This window comes from Suncus etruscus, chromosome 4 (assembly GCF_024139225.1).
Source record: "Suncus etruscus isolate mSunEtr1 chromosome 4, mSunEtr1.pri.cur, whole genome shotgun sequence".
NCBI lineage: Eukaryota > Metazoa > Chordata > Mammalia > Eulipotyphla > Soricidae > Suncus > Suncus etruscus.
Genome location: NC_064851.1, coordinates 152922253 through 152947615, shown reverse-complemented (window position 1 = coordinate 152947615; position 25363 = coordinate 152922253). Strand labels below are relative to the sequence as shown.

The following is a 25363-nucleotide window of genomic DNA, read 5'->3' as shown; positions in this document are numbered from 1 at the left end:
AGGCATTGCAGCACTACTCACAAAAGCCAGAATCTAAAATAATCCAAGAACAGATGAGTGTATCTACACAATGAAATATTATTCAGCTGGTAGAAAAAATAAAGTCATAAAATTTGCTTATACATGAAAAGATATAGAGTATCATGCTGAGTATGATAAGTTTGAGGGAGAGACAGACGTAGAATGATTGCATTCATCTGCAGGAAATTATTAAAGCACAATATGAGTTAAGTGAAGAAAATTTAAGTAAGGCCTGAACACCACAAGGTGTGTCACAAAAAGCAAAACCAAAATAATCTTTATGGAAATACACATGTGTGTTCTTCTTCATCCTCTTTATTGTGTTCTTCAGAGCATTTGTCACTACCTTTCATTTTTGTATGTGTGTATGGAGATAAAAAAAATGCATGTTTTTAAAAGTAACTTCAAAATATAGGTATAATGAAACACCTTAAGATAGTAGTGGCCATCTCCAACAAACGCACAGCCAAAATTCTATTCAATTAGGAAAAACTGAAAGCCCTTTCAGGTCAGACACAAGGTAAGGATGTATATTTTCACTAATCTTATTCAATATAATTTTGGAAGTGCTTGCCACATAAATCAGACAAGAAAAATGTATCAAAAAGATCCAGATTGGAAAATAAGTAAACGGGTCAAATAATATAATAATATATATTAAAAATCCTCAAGGATTCCACCAAAAAACTTAGAAACAATAAACCAAGAGTCAAGCTGAAGGTTACAAAATTAATTCACAATAGTTAGTAACGTTTACATATAAAAACACTAAACTAGGGGCTGGAGACCATGATGGCATGGATGTAAGGAGCTTGCCTTGCATGCAGAAGGTGGCTAGTTCGAATCCCGGCATCCCATATGGTCCCCCAAGCCTGCCAGAAACAATTTCTGAGCATAGAGCCAGGAGTAACCCCTGAGCGCTACCAAGTGTGACCTCCTCCAAAAAAAAAAAACCCACAAAAAAAGAAAACACTAAACTAGGAAATTACAAAGACAATCCCCTTCAAAAAATTGTGTAAAATAATATCAAAGACAAATTTCCAAGGAGATAAAAGATATATATAATTAAAACTGTAAATCACTGCTAAAATAATAGAATCATAAGGGAAGAGAAAATATTTCCTGTTCATAGAATGAAAGAGCCATCATTGTCAAAATGATTTCCTTCCTCAAGACAGTATACAGATTCAAAGCACTTCCCATTAAAATTCCAATAACATTCTCTTTGTTTTTTGGGGGGCCACTCATTCTTAAGAGTTGGAATAAACTCTCTGAAAATTTATATGAAACAAAAAGACTTCCCCTAAAGCCAAAGCAATAATAAAAAAAATTTAAAGACAGAGCATACTGTATTTACCAAATTTGAATTATAATAAAGGCTATAATAGTCAAAACTGTATGGTACCAAAATACAGACTCACAGACTACTGGAACAAATTTACATACCTGAATTAAAACCCCAAATTTATGGTTACAAGTGGTGAAGCAAAATAGTCTTATCAACAAATACAGCATAAAATTAAATAACCACATCCATATCAGTCTTTGTTTCTCTGTCCCTCTCTTCCTCCTTCCCTCTCTTCTTCCTTCCCTTTCTCCCTCTCCCTAGGGGTTGGGCTTAAGGATCCTGGCCTCTTTACTCTGCCTCTCCAGAAATTAAATGCTGTTTCTCACCCTCTCTCATTAGTGTTTTGATTGGCCCCAACATGCAAGAATAACAAAAGCAACAAAACTGAAGAACTGGTCCACAAAACCAAGGGATGGAATAGGAAGGTGGATCAGGAGAGTTCTTTGGGGTGTTAGTGGAGAGAAGTGGGTACTTTGGTGGTAGGGGTGGAATACAATATATACATGCATGAAAGTAACATTAACAGAATGGTAAACCCTAATACCTAAAAAAGATTTTTTTAAATGAGTGCACCAATAAATGGAAGAGTTTATTACTGTTATTTAAAGACACTAGAATATATTACTGCATATAAGAAACTAATGTAGGGACTGGAGCAGTGGTGCAAGCAATAGGGCATTTGTCTTACACGAGCTAACCTAGAATGGACTGTGATTCGATCCTCCTGCATTCCATATGGTCCCCCAAGCCAGGAGCAATTTCTGAGCGCATAGCCAGGAGTAACCCCTGAGTGTCACCTGATGTGATCCAAAAAAAACAAACAAACAAAAAAAATATATACAAATATATGTTTTTATATTTGTATATTTCTTCAAAGGTTTACAATAAATGTATTTAAGTAGTATAAATTAATATAAATTAAGTATAATATAAATGTAAATTAAATAATTTTAAGACAAGGTAATTGTTATATCATTCTTTTTAATACAGTTGATCTGAATACACTTTGTTCTTTCACTTAAAAATGTACTGCTGAGTGCTGGTGGGATGTGGAAAGAAAGGAACTCTTATCCACTGATGGTGGGAATGCCGTCTAGTCCAACCTTTATGGAAAGCGATATGGAGATTACTTCAAAAACTGAAAATTGAGCTCCCATATGATCCAGCTATACCACTCCTAGGGATATACAAAATACAAATATACACAAAAATACAATACAAAAATCCCTTCCTTACACCTATATTCATTGCAGGACTATTTACCATAGTCAGACTCTGGAAACAACCAAGATGCCCTTCAACAGATGAATAGCTAAAGAAACTGTGGTATATATACACAATGGAATATTATGCAGCTGTCAGGAGAGATGAAGTCGTGAAATTTTCCCATATATGGATGTACATGGAATCTATTATGCTTTGTGAAATAAGTCAGAGGGAGAGAGATAGATGCAGAATAGTCTTGCTCATATATGGGTTTTAAGAAAAATGAAAGACACTCTTGTGATAATTTTCAGAGACAAAAGAGAGGAGGGCTGGAAGTTCCAGCTCGCTTCATGAAGCTCACTGCAAAGAGTGATGAGTGCAGTTAGAGAAAAAACTACATTGAGAACTATTCTCACAATGAGAATGAATAAGGGAAGTAGAAAGCCTGTCTATAGTACAGGCGGGGGTGTGTTGGGAAGGAGAGAGATTTGGAACATTGGGGTTGGGAATGTTGCACTGATATAGGTGGGTGTTCTTTACATGACTGAAACCCAACCACAATCATGTTTGTAATCAAGGTGTTTAAATAAAGACATTAATTTAAAAAAATATATACTGCTGAAAAACAGGTACCAGAGGTAGTGTAATAGGTAAGGTACTTGCCTTGCACAAAGTTGACCCAGGTTTATTCCTCAGAATCTCCTATAGTCCCCAGAACACCACCAAATAACCTCTGTGCATTTACAGAAGTTGCTCCAAAAACAAACAAAACTACACATTACTTGTACTTATGTTACTATATAAAGTTTCAAAATAATATACATAATATAGAATTGTTTTATATTATGTTTGAAAGCATTAATAATAGGAAAAACAATAATGCTTGGATGGGAATGGCCTGAGTATTTCACTATTAGTCTAGTACCAGCTATTATGCTCCTAGTATAGTCTCTCAAGAGTAGAGAAAAAAAATAGCAGCTAAGAGACAAATTAAGAGCAGAAAGATCAAATCTTGACTTCTGAGAGTTAAAAAAGACATCAGGCCCAAAGTAAAAATTGTAATAAAGATTAAAAAAGATTGAAAACGCATGGTAATTCCTAACTGATTTGCTATCCAACCATGCTGCTAACACATTGCTAATGTGTGATCACAAAACTGAATGGCCTTTTTCTTTTCTTTTTTTTTAAAAGTCCCTGGAGTTTCATTCTCATTTCCCAACCAGCTGCTCTCGACTCAGTACATTTCCTGAAAGCACTCTTCCCAGGGACACAGGTGTAGTGTGGCTCCTCCAAGGATATAAACAGGAAAGTCATTTTAACAGTTTGGCAGAAAGCAAGCTACAAATCCTTCTGCTGCCTTTCATCATCCTGGACATGTGTATCATGAATAAGAGGGAAGAACTAATGCAAACCTTTAGAGTTTCAAACATTCTTCTTTTGACAACCTTCATCTTGGATAAATTTTAGTTCTCTTCTGACAAAAATGATAGGTCTAAGTCTCTCACCTAGGCAAGCTTTAAATTTTTGGCTTACAATATGGAAAGTAATAAACCACAATGATAAACAATCATTTTTAATACTTGATGTAATAAAATTACTTACACTAAAAATTATCTGGTAATACTTTTGCCCCAGCCATTTCCAAGGCTTTCCTAAGGTTCTCCAAAAAATAAAACACAGCTTCTCAAAGTATTGAGAATAAGCAAAACTGGAGATAAGAATTAGAATGAAGAAACTGAACTGTGATAAATAAATGTCAGATGTTTGTCATGGTGAGGTGGAAGTCACTATTGGCATAATGAAATTGTCTGAAATTTATAAACTCTTGTACCAATTCTACTGGTAGAAATCTATTCTACAAAAACCCAACATGCCAAAGAGAATGGTTAAATGATGCTTACTTAAGCAAAATATCCAAAACCTAAATGTTAATTACAAGGAGTATGGTTAATTATACACATATAATGAAATATTAATATCACTGGAGTGATAGTACAGTGGGTAGGGCATTTGCCTTGCACACAGCCAACCCCAGTTCGATCCTTGGCATCCCATATGATCTCCCAAACACTGCCAGTAATGACCCCAGAGCACAGAGCTGAGGGTAACTCCTGAGCACTTCTGTGTGTGGTCCAAAAAGAAACTATAACTATAATAGATCTTTTTAAAATACAAGAAAAACTTTATATCGTACACTAGAATAATTTCTAAAAAAGCGAAAGGAGCAAAATAGAAAACTACATGTGTAGAATACAAAATGATGTATAAACAAGTTGTGTGTATACTATCTAAATTAATTGTGTGTACACTAAATTAATGACAAAAAGTAAATGTATGAGTGTCTGTGTGTAAAAGAGAGAAAAAGAATGAGAGAGGATAGGATTTTTATGATTAGTTTATTTCTTGTTTAGGATTTTTGTTTGTTTTGGTTTTTGGGTTACACCCAGAAGTGCTCAGGAGTCACTCCTGGCTCCACGCTCAGAAATCGATCCTGGCAGGCATGGGGGACCATATGGGATGTTGGGATTTGAACCCACGGTCCTTCTTCATGAAAGGCAAACACCTTACCTCCATGCTATCTCTCTGGCCCCTTGTTTAGGATTTTTATGTTTAGTTTATTTTTACTCTTTAGTTTTCTGAAGTTGACCTACATTTTCCTTCATGGGAAAACTTACAAGTGTTTTTTATAACATTTAGAATCCTCACAGTGGACCTTTGCTTTGGAAGAAGTCCAAAACTAAATGTAAATATAGTTTCTATATGAATAAACTTAACACTAAGAAATAATTTTATTCTAAAAACACTTTCTATGCTACAGAAAAATAAAATATATACCTTAAAAATAGAAATGCTTAATTTTTTTACTTTGAGAAGTAAGATAGATCATAACCAATTCTTAAAACAGATTTTCTTCTCAGTGCTTCCTCTGAAGAACCAAATATTCTTAACTTCTCTTTGGTAGGCCTCCCTTGATCTCCAAAGTTACTGGAGTGATTTAAGAGGCACGGAACTGGCCAGTTATTTACCAAAAAGCATGAAAGACTCCTGTGTCTATAACTATTTTCAACTTATTCAGAAACAGTAGGATACATTTTTACATCTAAGCTAGTTTTTTGCATACTTTAAAACTCGAAGAAAACCAATTATAAGCATAGTGAGATTCAATTCTTCATTAGGCTCTATAACAGATACTATTGCTAAAATTAGCATTGCTTTTAAGTCTGATATTTTTATTGCTCTGAGATTATTTTAAATTCAACCATATAATCTTTTAAAAGACCACTAGGACACAATTTGTATTACCAACTTATTCTTCATTGAAACTCAGCTCATAAAAGGTTCATTCATGGCAGAGAGCTATTTTTAAGTGTGCCTAACTCATTTCTTAGACTACACTAACAATCAAGCATTATACTTCAATGGAATTTTTAAACTTAAAATTATATTTCTCCCTCTTTCATTTCCACCTCCCTCAGTCCTGCTATTCTAAATATCAACATTATTTTAAACTTTGCTGTTTTCTATTACAGTGACTTCATTCATTGCTCATTCAGAAATAACATCTCTCTGAACACATTGGATCTAATTTATACATACCATTATACTGATCAGGTTTTATTCTTCTGAAGGTGAAAGAGCACATCCTGCCAATGACCATGAGTAGTTTTTCAACTAGAATGCAGGGAGAGGTACAGAGGAAAGGAGGCTAAGCCCTTCAAGACCAGTGTCCCTACTAGGGCTTTCACAAAAGGTAAAAGGCTTTCCTGGGAAAGATTTATTCTTTCTCACTTCATCACCCCCTGCCCTAAAAGTGACAGCATGTATCAAATCTCCAGGCAAGAGGAAATACCACGTAGTCAGAAAGATAATTTATTACTCAGGACTGGTACAAGGGTGAAATTATGCTCTAAAATTATTTTCTACCATTAGTGAAGAGGTTTAATCCCCACAAGCAAATCTAAGATGGCAAAATAAATTAAATCATCTAGAAGTATAGAAAAACAGTACATAAATCTTAGGAAATTATTGAAAAGGATGTCAAGTTAAAACATGCAAAGCCAATAAACCTTTATTTGACAGATGTGTATTATCAAACCTACTAAATGTGTCTCAGGCTTAATAAAATATCTCATTGATTAAGGAAAAAAATATGAGAGGAGCAGATAGGACGCTTGTGTTGCATATGGGCAACTCAGGTTTTATTTTTTAATTAATATATTTAAACACCTTGATTACAAATACGATTGTAGTTGGGTTTCAGTCATGTAAAGAACACTCCCCTTCACCATTGTGCAACATTCCCATCACCAATGTCCAAATTCTCCCTCCTCCCCACCCCACCCCACCTGCACTAGAGACAAGCTTTCTACTTCCCTCATTCATTCACATTGTTATGATAGTTCTCAATGTAGTTATTTCTCTAACTGCACTCATCACTCTTTTTGGTGAGCTTCATGTTGTGAGCTGGATCTTCCAGCCCTCCTCTCTTCTGTCTCTGGGAATTATTGTAAGGTTTTAGCCTAGCATCCCATATAGTCGTCAAACCTATAGTAATCCCTGAACATCACCAGGATGGCCCAAAACAACAATAAAATGAGAATGGAAGCTTAAGAGCAAAATGAAAGTCATGCCTTCAACTGCTAAGACTTGACGTTTATTATAATGATCAAAGATTTCATGCCTAGCTGTAGTGCTCAAGCATTTTTTTCAGTTATGGTGCTCCCTGGAGCTGTACATCAACTTATTGTGTTCACATACCTTTTTTGCAAACTCCTTTCTCTTTTTCTTTTCTTTTCTTTTTTTCCTAAAATCTTTTCTTGAAATTCACAAATTCATAGTTGGTACTTGCAAACTGCTCTTAAAGGGTTTACTCTTATTTGAGGCACATCTGTTACAGTTGTGGTGCTAATCAGTTAACTGGCTTTTGATAATACTGCTTTCTTATCATCAAGCATCTTTTTTTATGGGTACATCTGTGGCTGCAGTGAACTCTGAAACTAAGGTGGCAGTAGGGACATAAACAGAAGGATTTAAGCAGTAGAGCTGCCAGAATCACATTTGGTACATGTGGGACTCTAGGGATTTGAACTCATGACCACTGACATCTAAAGTAAGTCTACTAAGCCTCTGCAATATTCCTCAGGCCTCATACACTTAACTGTCCAGTTTACCACAAATTAGTCTATCGCTTTATTAAATTGTAAAAATAAACATCAGCACTAGAATGACTATATGATAATTAAATTGCAAAAAAATTGACAGTATAGTGTGATTTTATGAAATGGACAGAAAAAAAAATCTAACAATTCCTAAGAGGGGTTGAGGAACCCTAAAATGAATTAAAAAGCTTCCATGTTTACAGACATGTAGCTGTACACACTGACATGTATATCAGTCACCATGTTTGCACTTGGCTAGCTCTGTAGACTGGCTGTTCTCGAGATATAAACCAAGATGTGAAAAACAATGGGTAGGTTGACTAGCATACATCACAAAGAACAATAACAACCAGTGCTGGCATGGATGTGGGAGAAAGGAACTCTCATTCACAGCTGGTTGGAATGCTGTCTAGTCCAACCTTTCTGAAAAACAGTATGGGTAATCCTCAAAAACTTGAAATTGAGCTCCCATAATATCCAGCAATACTGGTCCTAGAGACATATACTAGGAACCAAAAAAACACAATACAAAAATGCCCTCTGGACTCCTATGCCCTCTCACTTTTAACTAGTGCAGCACTATTGACAATAGCCAAAATCTGGAAACAACTCTGATACTCAACAACAGATGGGCAGCTAAAGAAACTGTGGTACTTCTACAAGTGTTTTGTTTTTGGGTCACACCTGGCAGCACTTAGTGATCATTCCTGCTGTGCTTGGGGAACCATATGAAATGCCAGAGATCAAACCCCAGTTGGTCTCATACAAAACAAACCGGCCCCCAAAATAAAGTCAAATTTCTAGCTTTAAAAAATACACACAATAGCACAGCGGTAGGCATTTGCCTTGCACGCAGCTGTCCCAGGATGGACCTGGTTGAATCCCTGGCATCCCATATGGTCCCCCAAGCCAGGAGGCAATGATTTCCGAGCTCATAGCCAGGAGTAATCCCTGAGCATCACAAGGTGTTGCCCAAAAACCAAAACACACACACACACATTATCTCAATAACTTTTACCTATTTATTGATGACATTTAAAATATTCAGGGTTAAATAAAATACATTCTTAAAAATTAGTCTTTTATTCTGCTTTACTTTTTATGATGCTACTAAGAATTTAATTGTGTACTTGTATTTAGTTATAATTAATTATTATACAAATATACAGTTCACTCATATTTTGTCAAAATAAATGGCAAATAATTATACAACTTATCACGGAATATCATGGAAATTAAATTCAGGAGATGATATAGGATCTAAACCAGAAGATATAAACTAATATAACCTACCATTTCTTTTTCAGTAAAAAAAAAAAAATACTCATCGTCCCCCTCTTAAAATCTTCATTCTTCAAGCAAACAGAAAGTTCTTCCCAATTGAACTTCAGGCTATGACCTAACTACTGACTCATTACAAGAGGGCAATTTCACCCACATTTGGCAATATAAACTCTAGCTATTAAATTGTGGGTCAGGACCTGATGGGTAACTGAATGTGGGAGTCTTGAACAACATTTTAATAGATTTCTAATTATCAGTAAACGCTTCATTTGTATACCTATTTTATAAACTCATTGATGGGAAGAGCTGATGATAACTGGAAAAACTATGAATGTATGAAGAGAGGGGATAAACAGGAAATTCCTGCATCTACCTATCATTCTTTCTGTGAATCTAAAACTCTTAATAAATTGTCTTAAAAAAATCAGTAAATGAAAGCAAAAGTAGTAATCATTGTGATAACTCAGGTCCATGTGTTTTAGAAAACTAGGGCTGCCTTAAGCTAAAAAAAGATAAACAGAAATTTACTAAAGTAACAAATTTTTTAAATATTTTAAATATTCAGACAAAATATTTTAATTTTTTTCTACTAGCCCAGGCCCCTCCTCTATAGAACTAACACAGACTACTGTCCCACAGAGCTAAACTAGTCTCTAGAGCCACAGTACACAGTACTGAAAATAATTCTTGACAGAGATGATGGAAACATAAGAACTGTGTATTCTAGAAATACATATTTAATTTAAAAAATTAGCCTTTACAAGAATAAACTAAAGTATCTCAGATTTTTTTTCTTTTTGGGCCACACCTGGCAGTACTCAGGTGTTAATTCTGGCTATGCACTCAGAAATCACTCCTGGCTTGGGGAACCATAAGGGATGCCACGGGATCAAACCGCAGTTCATCCTGGGTTAGCGCATGTAAGGCAAATGCTCTACCATTTGTGCCACTGCTCCAGCCCCATATTTTAGCTTTTTACAAATAAATCATGATTATTCTGAATGGAAATTATGTTACTACATAAAAGATAAGTTTTATTTATTGTTTGTGTGGGGCCTCACCTGACGGATGCTTAGGGCATACTCCTGGCTCTGCACTCAGGAATTACGCCTGACAGTGCTTGGGGGACAATATGGGGTGCTAGGGATCATACCTGCATTGATCTCATGCAAGAAAATGGCCTACCGATGTACTTCAGACCTGAAGAGTAATTTTTTCCTCCACTATATTGTCTTTCCCATTGGCATCTAAACATGCTGTTAATTTTAAAACATCTTAATGCCTCTTTTCCCCTCCCTTATATTTTCACCTTCCCCTTAAAACAGAAATTCCTGTTCTTTCTTAAATTCTCACCAACCAATTTCTCCTTCACCAAAATTGCTGTTATCAAGCTCATCAGTGACCTCTTATAGACTAAATACTTAGGGTGTTGTTTTTGTTGTTGTTGTTGTTGTTGTTTTAATTTGGGAGGTGAGGTGGGCAAGGAGAGTAAGGTGGATACATCTTGCAGTGATCAGTGGCTACTCCCAGTTGCATGTCCTCAAGGATCACTTCCATTGGTATTTAAGGGAATGTGTGATGCAAGGGATTTTATCTGGAATTCCTACAAATAAATCATGTGCTCAGACCATTTGAATGCCCAGTTCCCTTAGGTCAATTTTTCACCCAAATAATACTTCATTTCTTGGAATTGTCTTGCTCAGTCTCTTGAAAGTTTTTCACTTGGTTCACAAAACACTAGGCTCTTTGGGATTTTCTCCTACACTATAAATTCATTTTCTCATACTCCTGCACTAGTTTCATTATTCCCAATCATAGATGAAAGTAGGCCAAGTTTTTTATATTGAATCTTATCTCACTCAGTCTCAAAATCTGATAAAACTCAAATGTTTGTCTGAACACAGATTTGTCCTTTGACATTTAAACCTATATCTTCTTAGTAAGTATCTCCAGTTCTGAGGATCATCCTGTGCTCCGCCCCAGCTCCAATCAGATTCTACCCTTGTTAATATAATTCCATCCTTCAAACTTTGCAAGTCATCACCAATCTCTTCTCCTCACATCCCACATTCTGGGAATCAGGAAACCTTTCCTATGTTCTAGTTCAAATCACTTTTACAACAGTTCGCTAACTTGTTAATGGGTTTCCTTAACACTGTGTTTTCCTAACTTTAGGCAACAAAGTTTCATCCTCTTAAAAAAAATTAGAATATGTCATATTTTCATTTGAAACTATCAGTTTCTCTGCTTACTCTAACGTCTAACAAGTCAAATATTTTATAATAGTCAATAAGTCATAAGGAACTACAAACCTACAGAGACTGGCAACTGCTCTTCTTTCTCACCTCCACTCATTCTACACTATATCATAACTTAACTTATAATTCCTGAAAGGTGGGAAGCATGTAGATCTGAAGATTATAGCATGCAATTCCTCTACCAAGAGTACTATTCCCCCAAGAAACATATAATTGCCTTCACTTTCTTAATGCCTTTTAACATCAGTTAACCCATTTTAGACCATCCTACATACAAATTTATCTCTCCTCCCTCTAGTTTATTTGTCTCAAACACACACCCACACATGCGAAAACTTTTTGTCTGTTTCATTGACTATTCTATCTAATCCCAGAAACTAAAATAAAAATTATTTTATAGAAGGCACTCAAATATATGTTGGATGAAAGATGACAATGTATATAGCACATGTACGATGTATGAGCTATGATAGCATATAATCCCTTAAAAGTGTCATACATTCCTTTAAATAGCTCACAAATCAATAGTTCATATGTGCCGGGCACCACTGGCTCCACCCTGGTGGTCCTGAACACTGCAGAGTGCTGTCCTTGCACTAAACCATTAGACATGGCTGGCTAGGAATGGCCCTTGGGTTCTCTAAGTATCATTTGATAGGACTAAATGATTAAATATGAAAAGATCATATTTTAATGGAGTATTTCACATATACATACTTAGAATTTACGAGAGGAAAACAGCTAGTCTAGTCTAGAGAGATAGTACAGAGACTAAGGTACTTTCCTTTGCACACAAAAGATTCTAGGTCCATCTCCAGTCCTTCATATGGCCCCAATCATCATCAGGAGCGAATCCTGAACATACAGCTACGAGTAAGCCCTGAACACCACTTGGTGTCCAATTTAATACAATTATACACAACCTGAATAATTGTAAAAAAATTATATTCTATATTGCAATTCTAATATCTTAAGTGTACTAGTATTTTGTTAAACCCTGGATCTACCTTTACCAGAATATACTGAAAGAAAAAGTTTCTTTAAGATATAGATGCTTCAGAGCAGTGGAATGTATCCAAGCAAATACAATGGACTTTGATTTCTCATATAAGAGAAATTATTACCTATAGTACAAAGAATATTAACACTTTAATGATATATAAAATTTGTGTGTAACCTATTTTCAGTGAATTTCTGAACTCACAAATTTGAAGAAAATATTTTAATGTATTATATTTTGGTAATGCACTAATTGAATAAATGAACATAGGTATTTCATATTCTTATAAATTACGTTTTGAAGAGACTTAAAATTTTTTAATTTAATTTATTTAAAGAAAATATATTACATAGTTGACATACTGATAATAATTCATTTTTAGGAAGACCAAAAGCAATATGTCTAAAAAAAAAATAGAAAGTTGAAAAAAAACTAAAGAGATGGAAGATAAAGGAAAGAATATTTTTAAAATCTATTGACTCACAATGATTTCATTTAAGCACCAGCAGAAAGTTTAGTAAGCTCTTTTATTTTTATAAAGGATAAGAGTTAAAAAAAATACAACAATAACAGTGTTGTAACAATTTTTCTTTCAAGTGTATACCTTAGAGGCAAGCTAGAGTGATCCTTGAGTAAAGAACCAAGAGTAAGCAAGCCCTGTACAACACCAGATTGGCCCAAAAACAAACAAAAAAATAATTCTGCCACCAACCCAGGATGTATAACCTATAGTCCTAGTCAGATTTATTTCCTGTAGTATTTTACCTGCTGTACCAGAAATACTGCTCTAAGTTAAGATCTTAACAAGAAAAGAAGTATTCCAGGAGGAAATGATGCAAATGAGACTCAGAGAAAATGAGGCTCATTTAAATGTGTCTACCAAAGAGGAGACAGATATATGTTGTCAGAGCAAGGATGAAAATCCATCAGTGAGAGTCAAGGTCACTATATTGCTCTGTTTTTAAGTGATGTTTTCCTTTAAGAGAATAGTCTCTCTCTCTCTCTCTCTCTCTCTCTCTCTCTCTCTCTCTCTCTCTCTCTCTCACACACACACACACACACACACACACACACACACGCATGCATCCCACCTCACACACACACACACACACACATGCATCCCACCTCACATACACACCCTTAAAAAAGGTCAGCCCCAAACACACTAAATCCTTACCAAGCATCTCAAAGTAGCAAAGATAAACTCAAGTAAATTGCAATTTACTTTTCTATGCCTTTTTCCATACCTTTTCTTTTCATTGAGTTTCACGGCGATCTATGTGGCTAAGGTGAACCTCCAAAGATTCAATGTACAAACATATCTCAAAGAGAATAAAGCAAGGAGGGAGAAATATATTACAGGGTAAAAAAGATGACTTGAAGTATTTATGAGCCTGGCTTAGATATAGTATAACTGTCTCTACTATATGAGGGGAGAAAAGCGGATGGGAGGGAAACTTGATTTGCACTGGTTCAAGATTATAGCTGCAGTAAAGTAGTCTGGCTGGATCAGCTTTTTAGTAATCACACTCAGGCATGTTTGATACTAAAGACCACACCCAGTACAAAGACCTAAATAAGTTCCAGTGATAAATTCTGAAAGGTCTTAGTTGTCAGTACTAATTTGGATTAGATATCTCACTTCCTCATCTTAATCACATAGAGCAATTAAATGCTACTTGAGAATCATTGTTCCAGTTCATACCACCAAGAAATTTAAAAACTAGTTTGTCATAGTTGAAACAATCATTTGGACAAGAACTGAGTGCTGAAAGGAGATAAAGTAATATGCACAATACCCTCTCAGTAACTGGAATCTGCAAACCGCAGTAACTAGGGGAAAAGAGGGGAGAGAGACAAAAAGAAAAAGAGAGAGAGAGAGAGGGAGAGAGGGAGAGAGAGAGAGGATATTGTCTGCTATATAAGAGTCTAGAGTGGGGAGGGTGGAGGAAACTGGGAACATGGGTGATGGGAAGTGTATATTGGTGAAGGGGTGGGTGGTGGAACACAATATGAATGAAACTGAACCATCAACAACTTTATCTGTGTAAGTCATGATTCAATTTAAAAAATTAAATAAACAAAACCAATTGTTTTCTCAAACTTGTGTTTGCCAGAAGTTTTGAACTTCAAAGGAAAATAATAAAAAATAAAACCTGACAGAATTTATTTGCAAAGCATGTATCTAATTAAAAATATTTTATCCAGAATTAATGAATTTTATAATTAAATACTGCAAAACATTTTAAAAGAACCTAATTTTTTGTTTCATTTTGGGAATACAGGCTGTGACCAGGGCATACTTCTGGCTCTGCTTTCAGGAGAAAAGGGCTGGAAATCATACCTAGATAAGCTCACCCTATACAAGGCAAATACCCAACCATTAATCCAGTCCCCCAAACCCAATTTTTAATGGACAAAGAATGGGAACAGACTTCTCTCCAGAGAATATATGCAAGTGGAGAACAAGTATATAAAAACATTTTCAACATCATTAAGGAAAAAAAATAAAAAAGATAGTAAAGTGGGTAAGGACTTACTTGTTTTATACATGGCTAACCAGGATAATAATCAGCACTGTATATTGCCCCCAGCATCACCAAGAGTGACCCTCAGTATTTATATCTAATAAATTAATAAATAAAATGTAGTGTATATTATGGAATATAATTAATCAATAATAGAAAGTAAATACTGATAGCTACCACAACATGGATGAGTATTGAAAGCTTTATGTTAAAAAGGGATATACAATATGACTTCATTACATAGTGCAGAATAGGGAAATCCATAGGGAGAAAAGCACTTTCTATAATCCATTATCCCTATTGACAGAAAGTATTTCCCAAGGTGGGAGATGGGAAAATTGTAGGGTTTTAGGGCTATAGTTAATGGGCTGAATATTTGTTATTATAAAATGAATATTACCTCAAAGTATTTGTTGATGAGGAACTTGATTTGGATAATCAATGGACAATTCTGTGAATGCACTAAAATCCCCTGAATATATTCACTAAATGATTTTTTGTGTGTTTTGTGAATTTTATATGTCATTTTTTAAAAGAATGGGATGAATACATGTTTAGCACGCAGGAGGTTTGGGTTAAATTTCTTGCAACTCATGTTTCCACAAATGCCTCCAGAGCAATCTATAAGCACTAAGTCTCTGAACATTATCAGGTATGACCCCCCCAAAAAATCACTGTAATTTTTATGAACCTCAATGTAATCCTCTAACAATGAGATATTAACTATTTTGCAACTTTATAAGTATAAAAATAGGTAAATATACACAAATAGTGTCAGGCACATAATAAAAAGAAAACCTATAATCCTTTCTTCTTTTCATTTTCCAGTTTTTCGCTGGGAAGGCTTGATGCCATTATGTTTTCATAAGTCACAAAAGTCAAAATTTGGGTGTATCCCCTACACCACTCTAAGAGAATAGTGCAATCATGCATTGGCTACAATGTGAATGGAACTGTTAAAGTAAGTCAGAAGAAATATAAATATGTGGTATTTAGAATAACTGCTTGAAGAGATATAGTGGTTTATGGAGGTTGTCTAGAACACTCTTGGCCCAGAGTATAGTGAGAAGGAAAGAAAGAGTGGAGGAGGAGAAAGACATATGTGAAGTAATAGGGAACAAGGGTCAAGGAGATTCCGGTATATTGATGGTAATAAGGAAGGACAAAACTAAATATCTAAACCACTGAATCAACAACACTAAAATCATGAGACCCAAACTTTAACAACCAAACTTTAAAAGGTGGCTGTTATGATATCAGGCTGGGATGGGGGTAGACTTTGGGAACATTGGTGGAGGGAGGCTGGCACTGGTGGTGGGATTGGCAATGGAGTATTGTATGTCTAAAACTCAACTATGGATAATTGTAAATCGCAATATCTAAATAAAAGTATTTTTAAATTTTCGAATGTATTTCAAGAGGTACCAATACTTTTCTGATTAGTTAAATTATATTATACCCAAGAATATTTGTATGCCTGACCTGATCCTGGAGAAACCTTGGGGCCTATAAAAATGGCTCTCTACAGCCCAGACTTGTTGCTAAATAAGAGATGAAGAAAAAAGATTATTTTTCTATAATCCATGGTTTTAGTGTTTTAATCATGGTATAGAAGCACTTCTACTAATGTGTAGGTTTAAAAAACAGGCACAGTCCTTGCCAATATTTATGCAACTTAGGCATCTTTCATAGTTTCACTGCAGTGAAAATATTTCTCTGAAGCCTCTAAGACAGCTTTTGACAGGTCCTAGGAAGGATCTTAGCTTATGTGGACTTCAGTGTAACACAACCACCCAAAGACTCTCAGGGATTCTATGGCAATTCAAAGGAGGCTTGAAGCTACAGAACTAGTCACAGCAATAACAACAACAACAAAAGTAAACTATGGCATGCTCATTATTTCTGAAAATTCTCAGCTCATAGTCCCCTCCTTCTCGCTCTCTCCCTCCCTCTCCCTTCCCCACAAGTTTGGGTTATAATGTCATGTTTCTGGAGTACAGTTTCAACAAATTTATCTTATATCATGTCCAGTATCACAGACCTAGGAACCATCCATCACTTTACTCCTCTTTACTAAATACCTTTCTGTTATTTCTAAGAGTTTGTTTATTTTTGTATGTTTTACTTGGTTGTATAGAGTAGCATACGATATTTAATTGTTCTAAGATAAGAAGATTAAAAAATTGTTTTTTTTCTATACAAACTTCCCATCAGATTTGCTGTAATTACTGGGTTTCCTTAACTGCATACCCTCAATAGCACTTGTTTCTGAGGAGAAAAGGAATCACACCAAAGTAAAAATAATAATATTGGACTGGGACATTGCTCACAAGAAAAGGAAATGTTCTGCACATATACATTTATGCATAGGTACACATATATAAGATGAATTTAATTGTACATACATACGTGCACAAAATGCATGGCACTGAATTCAATTCCCAGAACCACACTGAAAAAAATATTAAGGCTATCTACTGCTTGGGATAAGAAAATATTCACAATTCAATAATAATCCAGCAAAATATTATTATCTAAAACAGGGTCTCAAACTTGCGGCCCGCAGGCTGTTTGCGGCCCTCCGTACAACATTTTGTGGCCCTGCCCTAGAGGAATCTTTTTTTTTGTTTTGTTTTGTTTTAGTTGTTTGGGTCACACCCCACAATGTTCAAGGCTTACGACTGACTTTGCACTCAAGGATCATCCCAACTTTGCCTCCTGCGGCCCCCAGGTAAATTGAGTCTGAGACCCCTGATCTAAAATATATAAAGAACACATACAACAGGGGCCGGGCAGTGGCGCTAGAGGTAAGGTGCCTGCCTTGCCTGTGCTAGCCTAGGACGGACCGCGGTTCGATCCCCCGGTGTCCCATTCGTCCCCCAAGCCAGGGGCGACTTCTGAGCGCATAGCCAGGAGCAACCCCTGAGCATCACCGGTGTGGCCCAAAAACCAAAAAAAAAAAAAAAAACCACATACAACAAAAAATAATTCCAAATAAAAAGTTGGTAGAGAGAATCTCAATAGGCATTTATCCAAAGAAGAAATACATATGTCCTAAAAACCCAGGGAAAATGTTTATTATCACTTGTTACTGGTGAAATGCAAGTAAAATTTACAAAAAGTCATTATCTTACTCCTGTGAGAATGACCTATACAAAACTAAAAATCAGACCCATCTCTTAAATGAATATAAACTGACAGTGAACTCTCAAGACACTTAAGTTTTTTCTTATCATCAAAAGATTTTTTCCTGTAGAAAAAGACAGAACAAAGTTCTGCTCTGCGAGTTTGATTCCTGGAACTGCATGGTTTCTCCAAGTACTAAGCTGGGATTAGGCCTCAAGAATTATTGGTTATAGGCCATTCCAATAAACAATTTTTCCTTTATCTTCCTGAGTATTTGTCAACTCCTTGCTATACTACATGTAACTAACTACATATTACACACTTCTCTTTCTTGTTTGCTATTAAGTATACTTTTATTCTCCTCATAACCATTTTTTTCAACTACCAGAGTTCAAATCCATGTTCTCACATACATAAACTATGCATATGCCCAATCCCTTTCAGTTAATTTATCACCATTTTCTTTTTTTTTTTTTTTTGTTTTGTTTTGTTTTTGGGCCACACCCGGCAGTGCTCAGGGGCTACTCCTGGCTGTCTGCTCAGAAAGTTCCTGGCAGGCATGGGGGACCATATGGGACACCGGGATTTGAACCAACCACCTTTGGTCCTGGATTGAAATTTATCACCATTTTCACTAAAATTTCATTGCCTCCATAAGGTGTTATGCTTTTGGACTTATCAGACACATAGATTAAGTATGTGAAAAATTGAAAACAGCAAAACCTAGTGAACACAACACACACAACCATAAAGTCAAGTGGGAAATGACTTTTCATAAATGCCTAGGCATTTACATTTTTTTTCTCTAGAGTAGGAAAGCAAGTTGTTCAGTATAGCCACTAGTAATATGCCTCACCACTGAAATTAAATAAAATTTAAAATTCAGTTCCTAAATCTCAATAATCACATTTCAAATGCTCTCAGCAACATGCTTCTACTGACTACCTTATTAGAATAGCAAAGATGTAAACTATTTCCATGTCAGCAGAAAGTTCTATGGAACAAAACTGAGAAGGTAACTTCATTGAGTCTGTAATAGTTTGTAACTTCCGAATTATTAGGTGGAGGAGTTTCAATATTTATAAATTGAAACATTTGACTCAGCCTGAAAATTCTGTCCCAAGTGTCTCCTAATATTTCTTGGCAAGTTTTCTTACTGGTCAAAGAACAAGGGTTTTTTGGAGCCAGACAAACAGATAATAAGCACCTAATATTTGTTGAATGACATAATAATGTTTGTAGGCAGTTTCTACACTGATTAATTTAAAGATTGAGCAATGAAATATTCAGTAAGACCCACAATCAATTGTGTCATACTGAGGCATTACATCAACAACCAAGGGAAGAAAATGTGAAAAAATATAAAATGTTAATGTTTAATAAAAAAAATCACTAACGGTTTTTATTTTCACACAAGAGATTTCATAGATAGAAATAAGCATCAACAGGGCCCGGAGAGATAGCACAGCGGCGTTTGCCTTGCAAGCAGCCGATCCAGGACCAAAGTGGTTGGTTCGAATCCCGGTGTCCCATATGGTCCCCCGTGCCTACCAGGAGCTATTTCTGAGCAGACAGCCAGGAGTAACCCCTGAGCAACGCCGGGTGTGGCCCAAAAACCAAAAACCAAAAAAAAAAAAAAAAAAGGAAATAAGCATCAACAGTCTGTCTCGAGTGCAGGTGTGGGTGGGGTGTAAAAGAGGGAGATTTGGGACATTGGTGGTGGGAATGTTGTGCTGGTGAAGGGGAGGGGGGTGCTCTTTACATGGCTGAAATCATACAAACAATCATATTTGTAATCACGGTGTTTAAATAAAGAGAATTTAAAAAAAGAAGCATCAACAGGTTGGGTAGGCAGCATATGGGCCCCTTTGGAATCATACTATAAGTGAATCTGCAAGAATAAACATCTACACAAAGGTAACTATGATATTCAAATGGGAGTTCAGATGCAAAGAAACATCGTGCTAAAAATATTTAATACCTGAAGTTTTAATATATATGAACAGAAGGTTAGGTCTAGAAGATTACACAGCCTGCTGCTATTTCTCAATATTTTCCCAATATAATTTTGCTATAAAATAATATAATCATAAAAACAGCATCTAATCTTCTAATCGTATTCATTGTATAGTTCTCTTATACCTAAATTTCCTTTTCCTCAATGTCCTATATGGCTCAACCGATGCTATATTTATCCAATATCTGGAAAGTAAGAAATGTTGGAAATAAAAACTTAAAAAATGTAATTTTTAATAAATATAGAAGATCAATTACAGGGGCTATCTTAACAAGTCTTCTCCTGGTTGGTTAAGAAATTACAGCTATCTCTATTTAAATTGTTCTATTTCCTTTATCCACAGATCAAACAGCCATATGAAGAACCATATATAATTTACTATAATTTACTTTTCTTAGCAAATGTTTGGGAACAGAAGGCAGCAGAAGTGGAGTAACCACTGCCCTTTTTTATGAATGCCCTTTTATCCATTCCCTATCCTTTCCCTTCTGGCATCAGGACTCCTTTTTGCAACAACCCAAGAACTAGCTCATGGGAAGAAGAAATAACAGAGAAAATCCCAAATGGTAAAAAAAAAAAAAAATCTAGATGCAGTAACAAAACAAAAAATCTAATAATTAGCCCTACATTCAAAATTTAACTTGTCAATTCACTTCATTGTGAGTTCTAATTGATTATTTCTAATTAATTATATGGAAACTTTACGTGTAGTCCTATAAGTGACACCTTTACATGTTATGTATGTTTGTGTACAAAATTCAACAACTTTTAGGACTGGAGAGAAAGAACTCACCATCAGATATGCTAAAAATAAAGATAAATTAAGTTAAATCACATATTTTTTTGGTCTCTAGCCAAAAAACAACTCTGGTTCTAATAAATCAAGAGGTTTGGTTGTTAATGAATTAATACTATGGAACATAAATATTTATCAGTGTTTATCAATGTTATCAATCTGGATAACACAATGCTAACTTGAAGTCATAAAAACAGAATAGTGATTAAAAATTGAGGTACCATACTTTAAATCTCAGCTTTGCCATTTATTAGCTATGTTACTTAACTCTCACCAATTTCAAAATGGTGGTAACAGTATTGACTTCAAAAGGTTGCCATGAAGACTACACAAGATAAACTATGTCAACATAGTGTAAGAAATCAACTGACGATGAATTAATATTACATCATGCTTAAAAACATGACTTAAAATCCCTTTCCCAAAACTTAGAGCTTTAAATTGAAACTAAAGAACAATGATGTTTCTCAGACAACCCACATGAAAATATTTTACAGGAAAAGAGCCTCAGTGTTAGGTAAAAATATGAAATGCCCCATTTTTCCAAAGTTCCTAATTAAAAAAATTTTTTTAAATTACCCATGTTAAGGCACGAGAGACAATACAGAGGGCAAAGAAAGCACTTGTCTTGCACATAGCAGACACAGGCTCAATCCTCAGAGCCACTTAATTTTCCCTAAGCACCATAAGATATGATACTTGAATACAAAACCAAGACTAAATCCTGAGCACTGCCCAGTGTGGCACAAAAACAAAAATATATAAAATAAAATAACTAGGTGGTACAAGCAGTAAGGCATCTGCCTAGCCAGTGCTAGCCTACGACGGACCATGGTTCAATCCCCCCGAGTCCCATATGGTCCCCAAGCCAGGAGTGATTTCTGAGCCTATAGCCAGAAGTAACCCCTGTGCGTCACCAGGTGTGCTCCCCCCCCAAAAAATAAAGTACAAAAATAAAATAACTAATGCTGATTATACAAATTATTCTAATGCAACTTAGAAAAGTGAAATTCGAAATGGATGGCTGATGACAATTAAATTAAATTAATTAAATAACAATTTAATAAGCACCAAGCAACTGGCTCTCACATGGCCCTCATATTATAACTCATACCACAAAGAGAAAATGCTCCACACCCTCTGTGGCCTGCAGTCAACAAAGTCCTTCCCACTCAGCCTTACTGGGCTCCCAATCTGTTGACCTTCTGGGCACAGTGAAAACCAAGGATTCTGGGGCCAAGGTCATATGCTATTATTGTATAAATAAAATGAATAAGCAAAGATCCATTATTAACATTATGAGCTGAACCTTATTTTAGAATGAGGCATGAAAATTTAGTCAATAGGATTTAAGGAAACCTGTTAACTAAATGCTGCAAATTATCTTTTATCTGTCAAGGTAGGTCCCCAGGAAATCATCAGGGTAGTAGGAAGGGAACAGGAAATATAGTGCTGGGAGAGTAGAGGTGGATGCTATACTAGGGACTGAACCCGGGCTTCTCACATGCACACATATGCTCTACCACTTAAAGTCACATCCAGCAAATTTCAATAGTAATTGGCTTTGATAATGTGATCACTACAACTAATTCTGCTTAATTTGAGTGAAAATGTCTTTGGAGATGGCCTATAACTTGGAAACAAAAGAAACCGACACTATAAAAAGCCATGGCCTAAATTCTTTCCAGAAATATTCACAAACATCCAGAAAAGAATAGCATTTAAAAAAATGTTATTTACAAGGACAATTATTTTTTGCTTTTGCTTTTGCTTTTTGAGCCACACCAGGTGATGCTCAGGGGTTACTCCTGACTAAGTGCTCAGAAATCGCCCCTACCTTGGGGGACCATATGGAACGCTGGGAGATCAAATCGAGGTCCGTCCTAGGTTCGCACGTGCAAGGCAAACATCCTACTGCTTGCACCACCACTCCGGCCCTAATTTGCAAGGACACTTTTAAGTAAATGTTCTGGAAAACTTCATCTGGATCTTGTATCCATACACCACCCCTTACAATAAGAAAAAATAAATAAATAAACTAGTTTCACTAAAGAACTGAGAACTGAGAAGCAGATTGAAAGGTGAAAACAACTTCACTCTCAATATGGTGATACTAACAAGAGCTATGTGGTTGAAGAAATCCCAAAATGTTGAGACCCTCCCGCTGCCAAAGTAGCAATGACTTGAGGTTAGACTGCAATCTGCAGCTTTCTTTCCAGATCCCAAAGCAAGGGATATTGGTTATCTACAAATCATTGGGTTATTTTTCACACTGCCTCAATCATGACAAAATACATTTCTAAAAAATCGAAAAGAACCATCAATTATTCACCTACTAATGCAACCCAACTCCAAAGAAATGATCTTTCTATAATTGCCAAATGTCATTACCTCACATAAATTCAATAAACTAGTCTAGAAATCAAAGCACAACTCAGTTTACAGTTCAGTTTGTCTCAGTTCCTCTATCCAAGACTGAGAGGGAACCCATTACAACAATAGTGTCTTAATTTGCAAGTATTATATGACAGTTGTGTTCAGAATTTCTAAAGAAGAAACATGTCTAAATAAACAATACCTTATGGAAGTTTATAAATGTAATACCAGCCTAAATTCCATTAACATATTTTCCTATCAGAGGTGCAAACAAATATGAAAATAATTGAAATGAAATAATTGATCAGTATCTCTGATTTTTCTTTTTCAGTAAGTTGATTTTCTACCTTAGACTACACTTTTAAAAATAACACTCAACTGTGGAATTTCATCTTAATGATATCTTGATTTTGCAGCTTTAATCACTTTCCCACATTCAACAACAAGATAAGAATACTGATATTCACTTAGAATGTGAAGACTGCATCATGGAACAAGTAACGTATGTTCAAGCATGATATCGCAAAATGCTATATTGCCAGCAGGCTCTTTACTCAATTTGACTTTATCCCTCAAAAAAGCCTACTAAGACACAATAATGCATTTGTGGTATAGTTTATAGATGCATGCCCATTATTTGGACATGCTAAAATTAAAAAAAAAATTTCTCAGGAAGGTGTTAAATTTTGCGTTATTAACAGTGCAAAGAGTTAAACTGTTAAATCGACCATTTTCATCTTACTAACTTTTTAAAAGACAAATTAATTGTTTAAATTACTAAATACTAACTTTTTTTTACCTCATCCCCCCAAATTACCAACTTTTTAAAAGAAAATCTCTATTTGCAAATACTCCAAGGTTAGAAAGTGACTTACAAAATTCTGCTTCCCAGACTTTTTAAACCCTTAGGCCAGACAGCTCCTTCCTCCTGGCTCTTTCTTCCATCAAAACTTGCTCAATAGTATTTTCCTCAAGAATGCAAGTTCCTTGATAGCTAAAATCTTGTCCTACCTGGTGAAACGGTTTGGCACACCATTACATACAGTACATTCTGGTTAATAAACTGAAATATCTTGACCCAGAATTGCTCTTAATTTTCCAGATCTCCAACTTTCCTACATCAACCATCTGAACACACTCTAGACTGGAATTCTGAGTGTCACTAAGAACCAGATTTCATTCTGTACAATGAAATCCTCCAAAGAATTTCTGTAAAATGAAATCCTCATTACCATCTTCTGCCTAAGGTGCTTAAGATCAAAGAATGGTAATCATTATTATTAGGTCACAGATACTGTTCTAAACCTACATTCTCTGACAACCTCCTTTTTATTTATTTGTTTATTTATTTTTGACAACCTCTTTTTTAAAATCTCAGGACATAGTTACTGAAGAGAATAGGTAAAAGTAAGTAAAGCAGAATGACTCATCTTTCAAAACCTCCTGGAAATATACTATACTCAATAAGCAGAGCTTGCTTGTTTGCTAGCTCAATGAAAGTTTAGTAATTCGGGGTTGGGTTTTGGTTGTGTTTGTTTTGTTTTGTTTTGTTTTGTTTGCAGACAGAAACGTGATAGTCCCTCATTACAAAACCTGAACTTGAGAGAGTAAAAAAAAAAAAAAATTGGCACGCTGAGTCCTCTGTAAAGATTGCTTTCTTTTGATCATGAAGCAAGACTGAGTGAGTGAGTGAGTGAGGACTGAGGCTTTTTTCTTAGGTGTTGGGAGGAGCAAAGACTGAATTAAAACGCTAAATCAAAGAACTTGATCCTTTGCAGTTCCAAACGCACAAGAAGAAACAAAGAGCAAAGAACTAATATTTCCCAGAAACGGACGTTCAGAAGCAAAAAACACCAGTGTCCCAAGATCCCTGGGGACTCCGGCGCAACAAAGCCCAGCAACCCTTCCCGACTGTCAGCCAGCCCCGCGAGCCCCTTGCGCCCTCCAGCCGGACTGCGGAGCCTCACCCCGGACTTGCTTCCTTCCATCTTCCATCGCCCGGCCGAAACAGCCTCGGGGCCGCTGCTGCCGGGCTCTCCGGGCGCCGCCGAGCCTCCGGGCGCCGGGCTCCGTCCAAGCACTCTTTGTCGCTCCCCGGGACCGCCTAGGGCGGCCGCGCGGCGCGCTCTCTGCTGGAGGCTGCCCAGCTGCCAGCCCGCCAGGGAGCCGGGAAGGGGCCCGACGACGTCAGAGGGAAGGTGGAGCGGGGCGGGGTGCAAAGGGGCCGAGAAGGGGCTGGGCCTG

At 36.0% G+C, this 25363-nt stretch overlaps 1 protein-coding gene across 1 annotated transcript in view; it reads right to left on the bottom strand.

The window, feature by feature from the left end:
- Window positions 1–25149, bottom strand: part of PSD3 (pleckstrin and Sec7 domain containing 3) — a 319295-nt gene extending 294146 nt beyond the window's left edge. The window contains 1 exon segment of the mRNA XM_049771803.1: window positions 25087–25149. Coding sequence (XP_049627760.1) covers window positions 25087–25107 — 21 coding nt within the window. The 5' untranslated portion in view covers window positions 25108–25149.
- Between the last annotated feature and the right edge of the window lie 214 nt (window positions 25150–25363).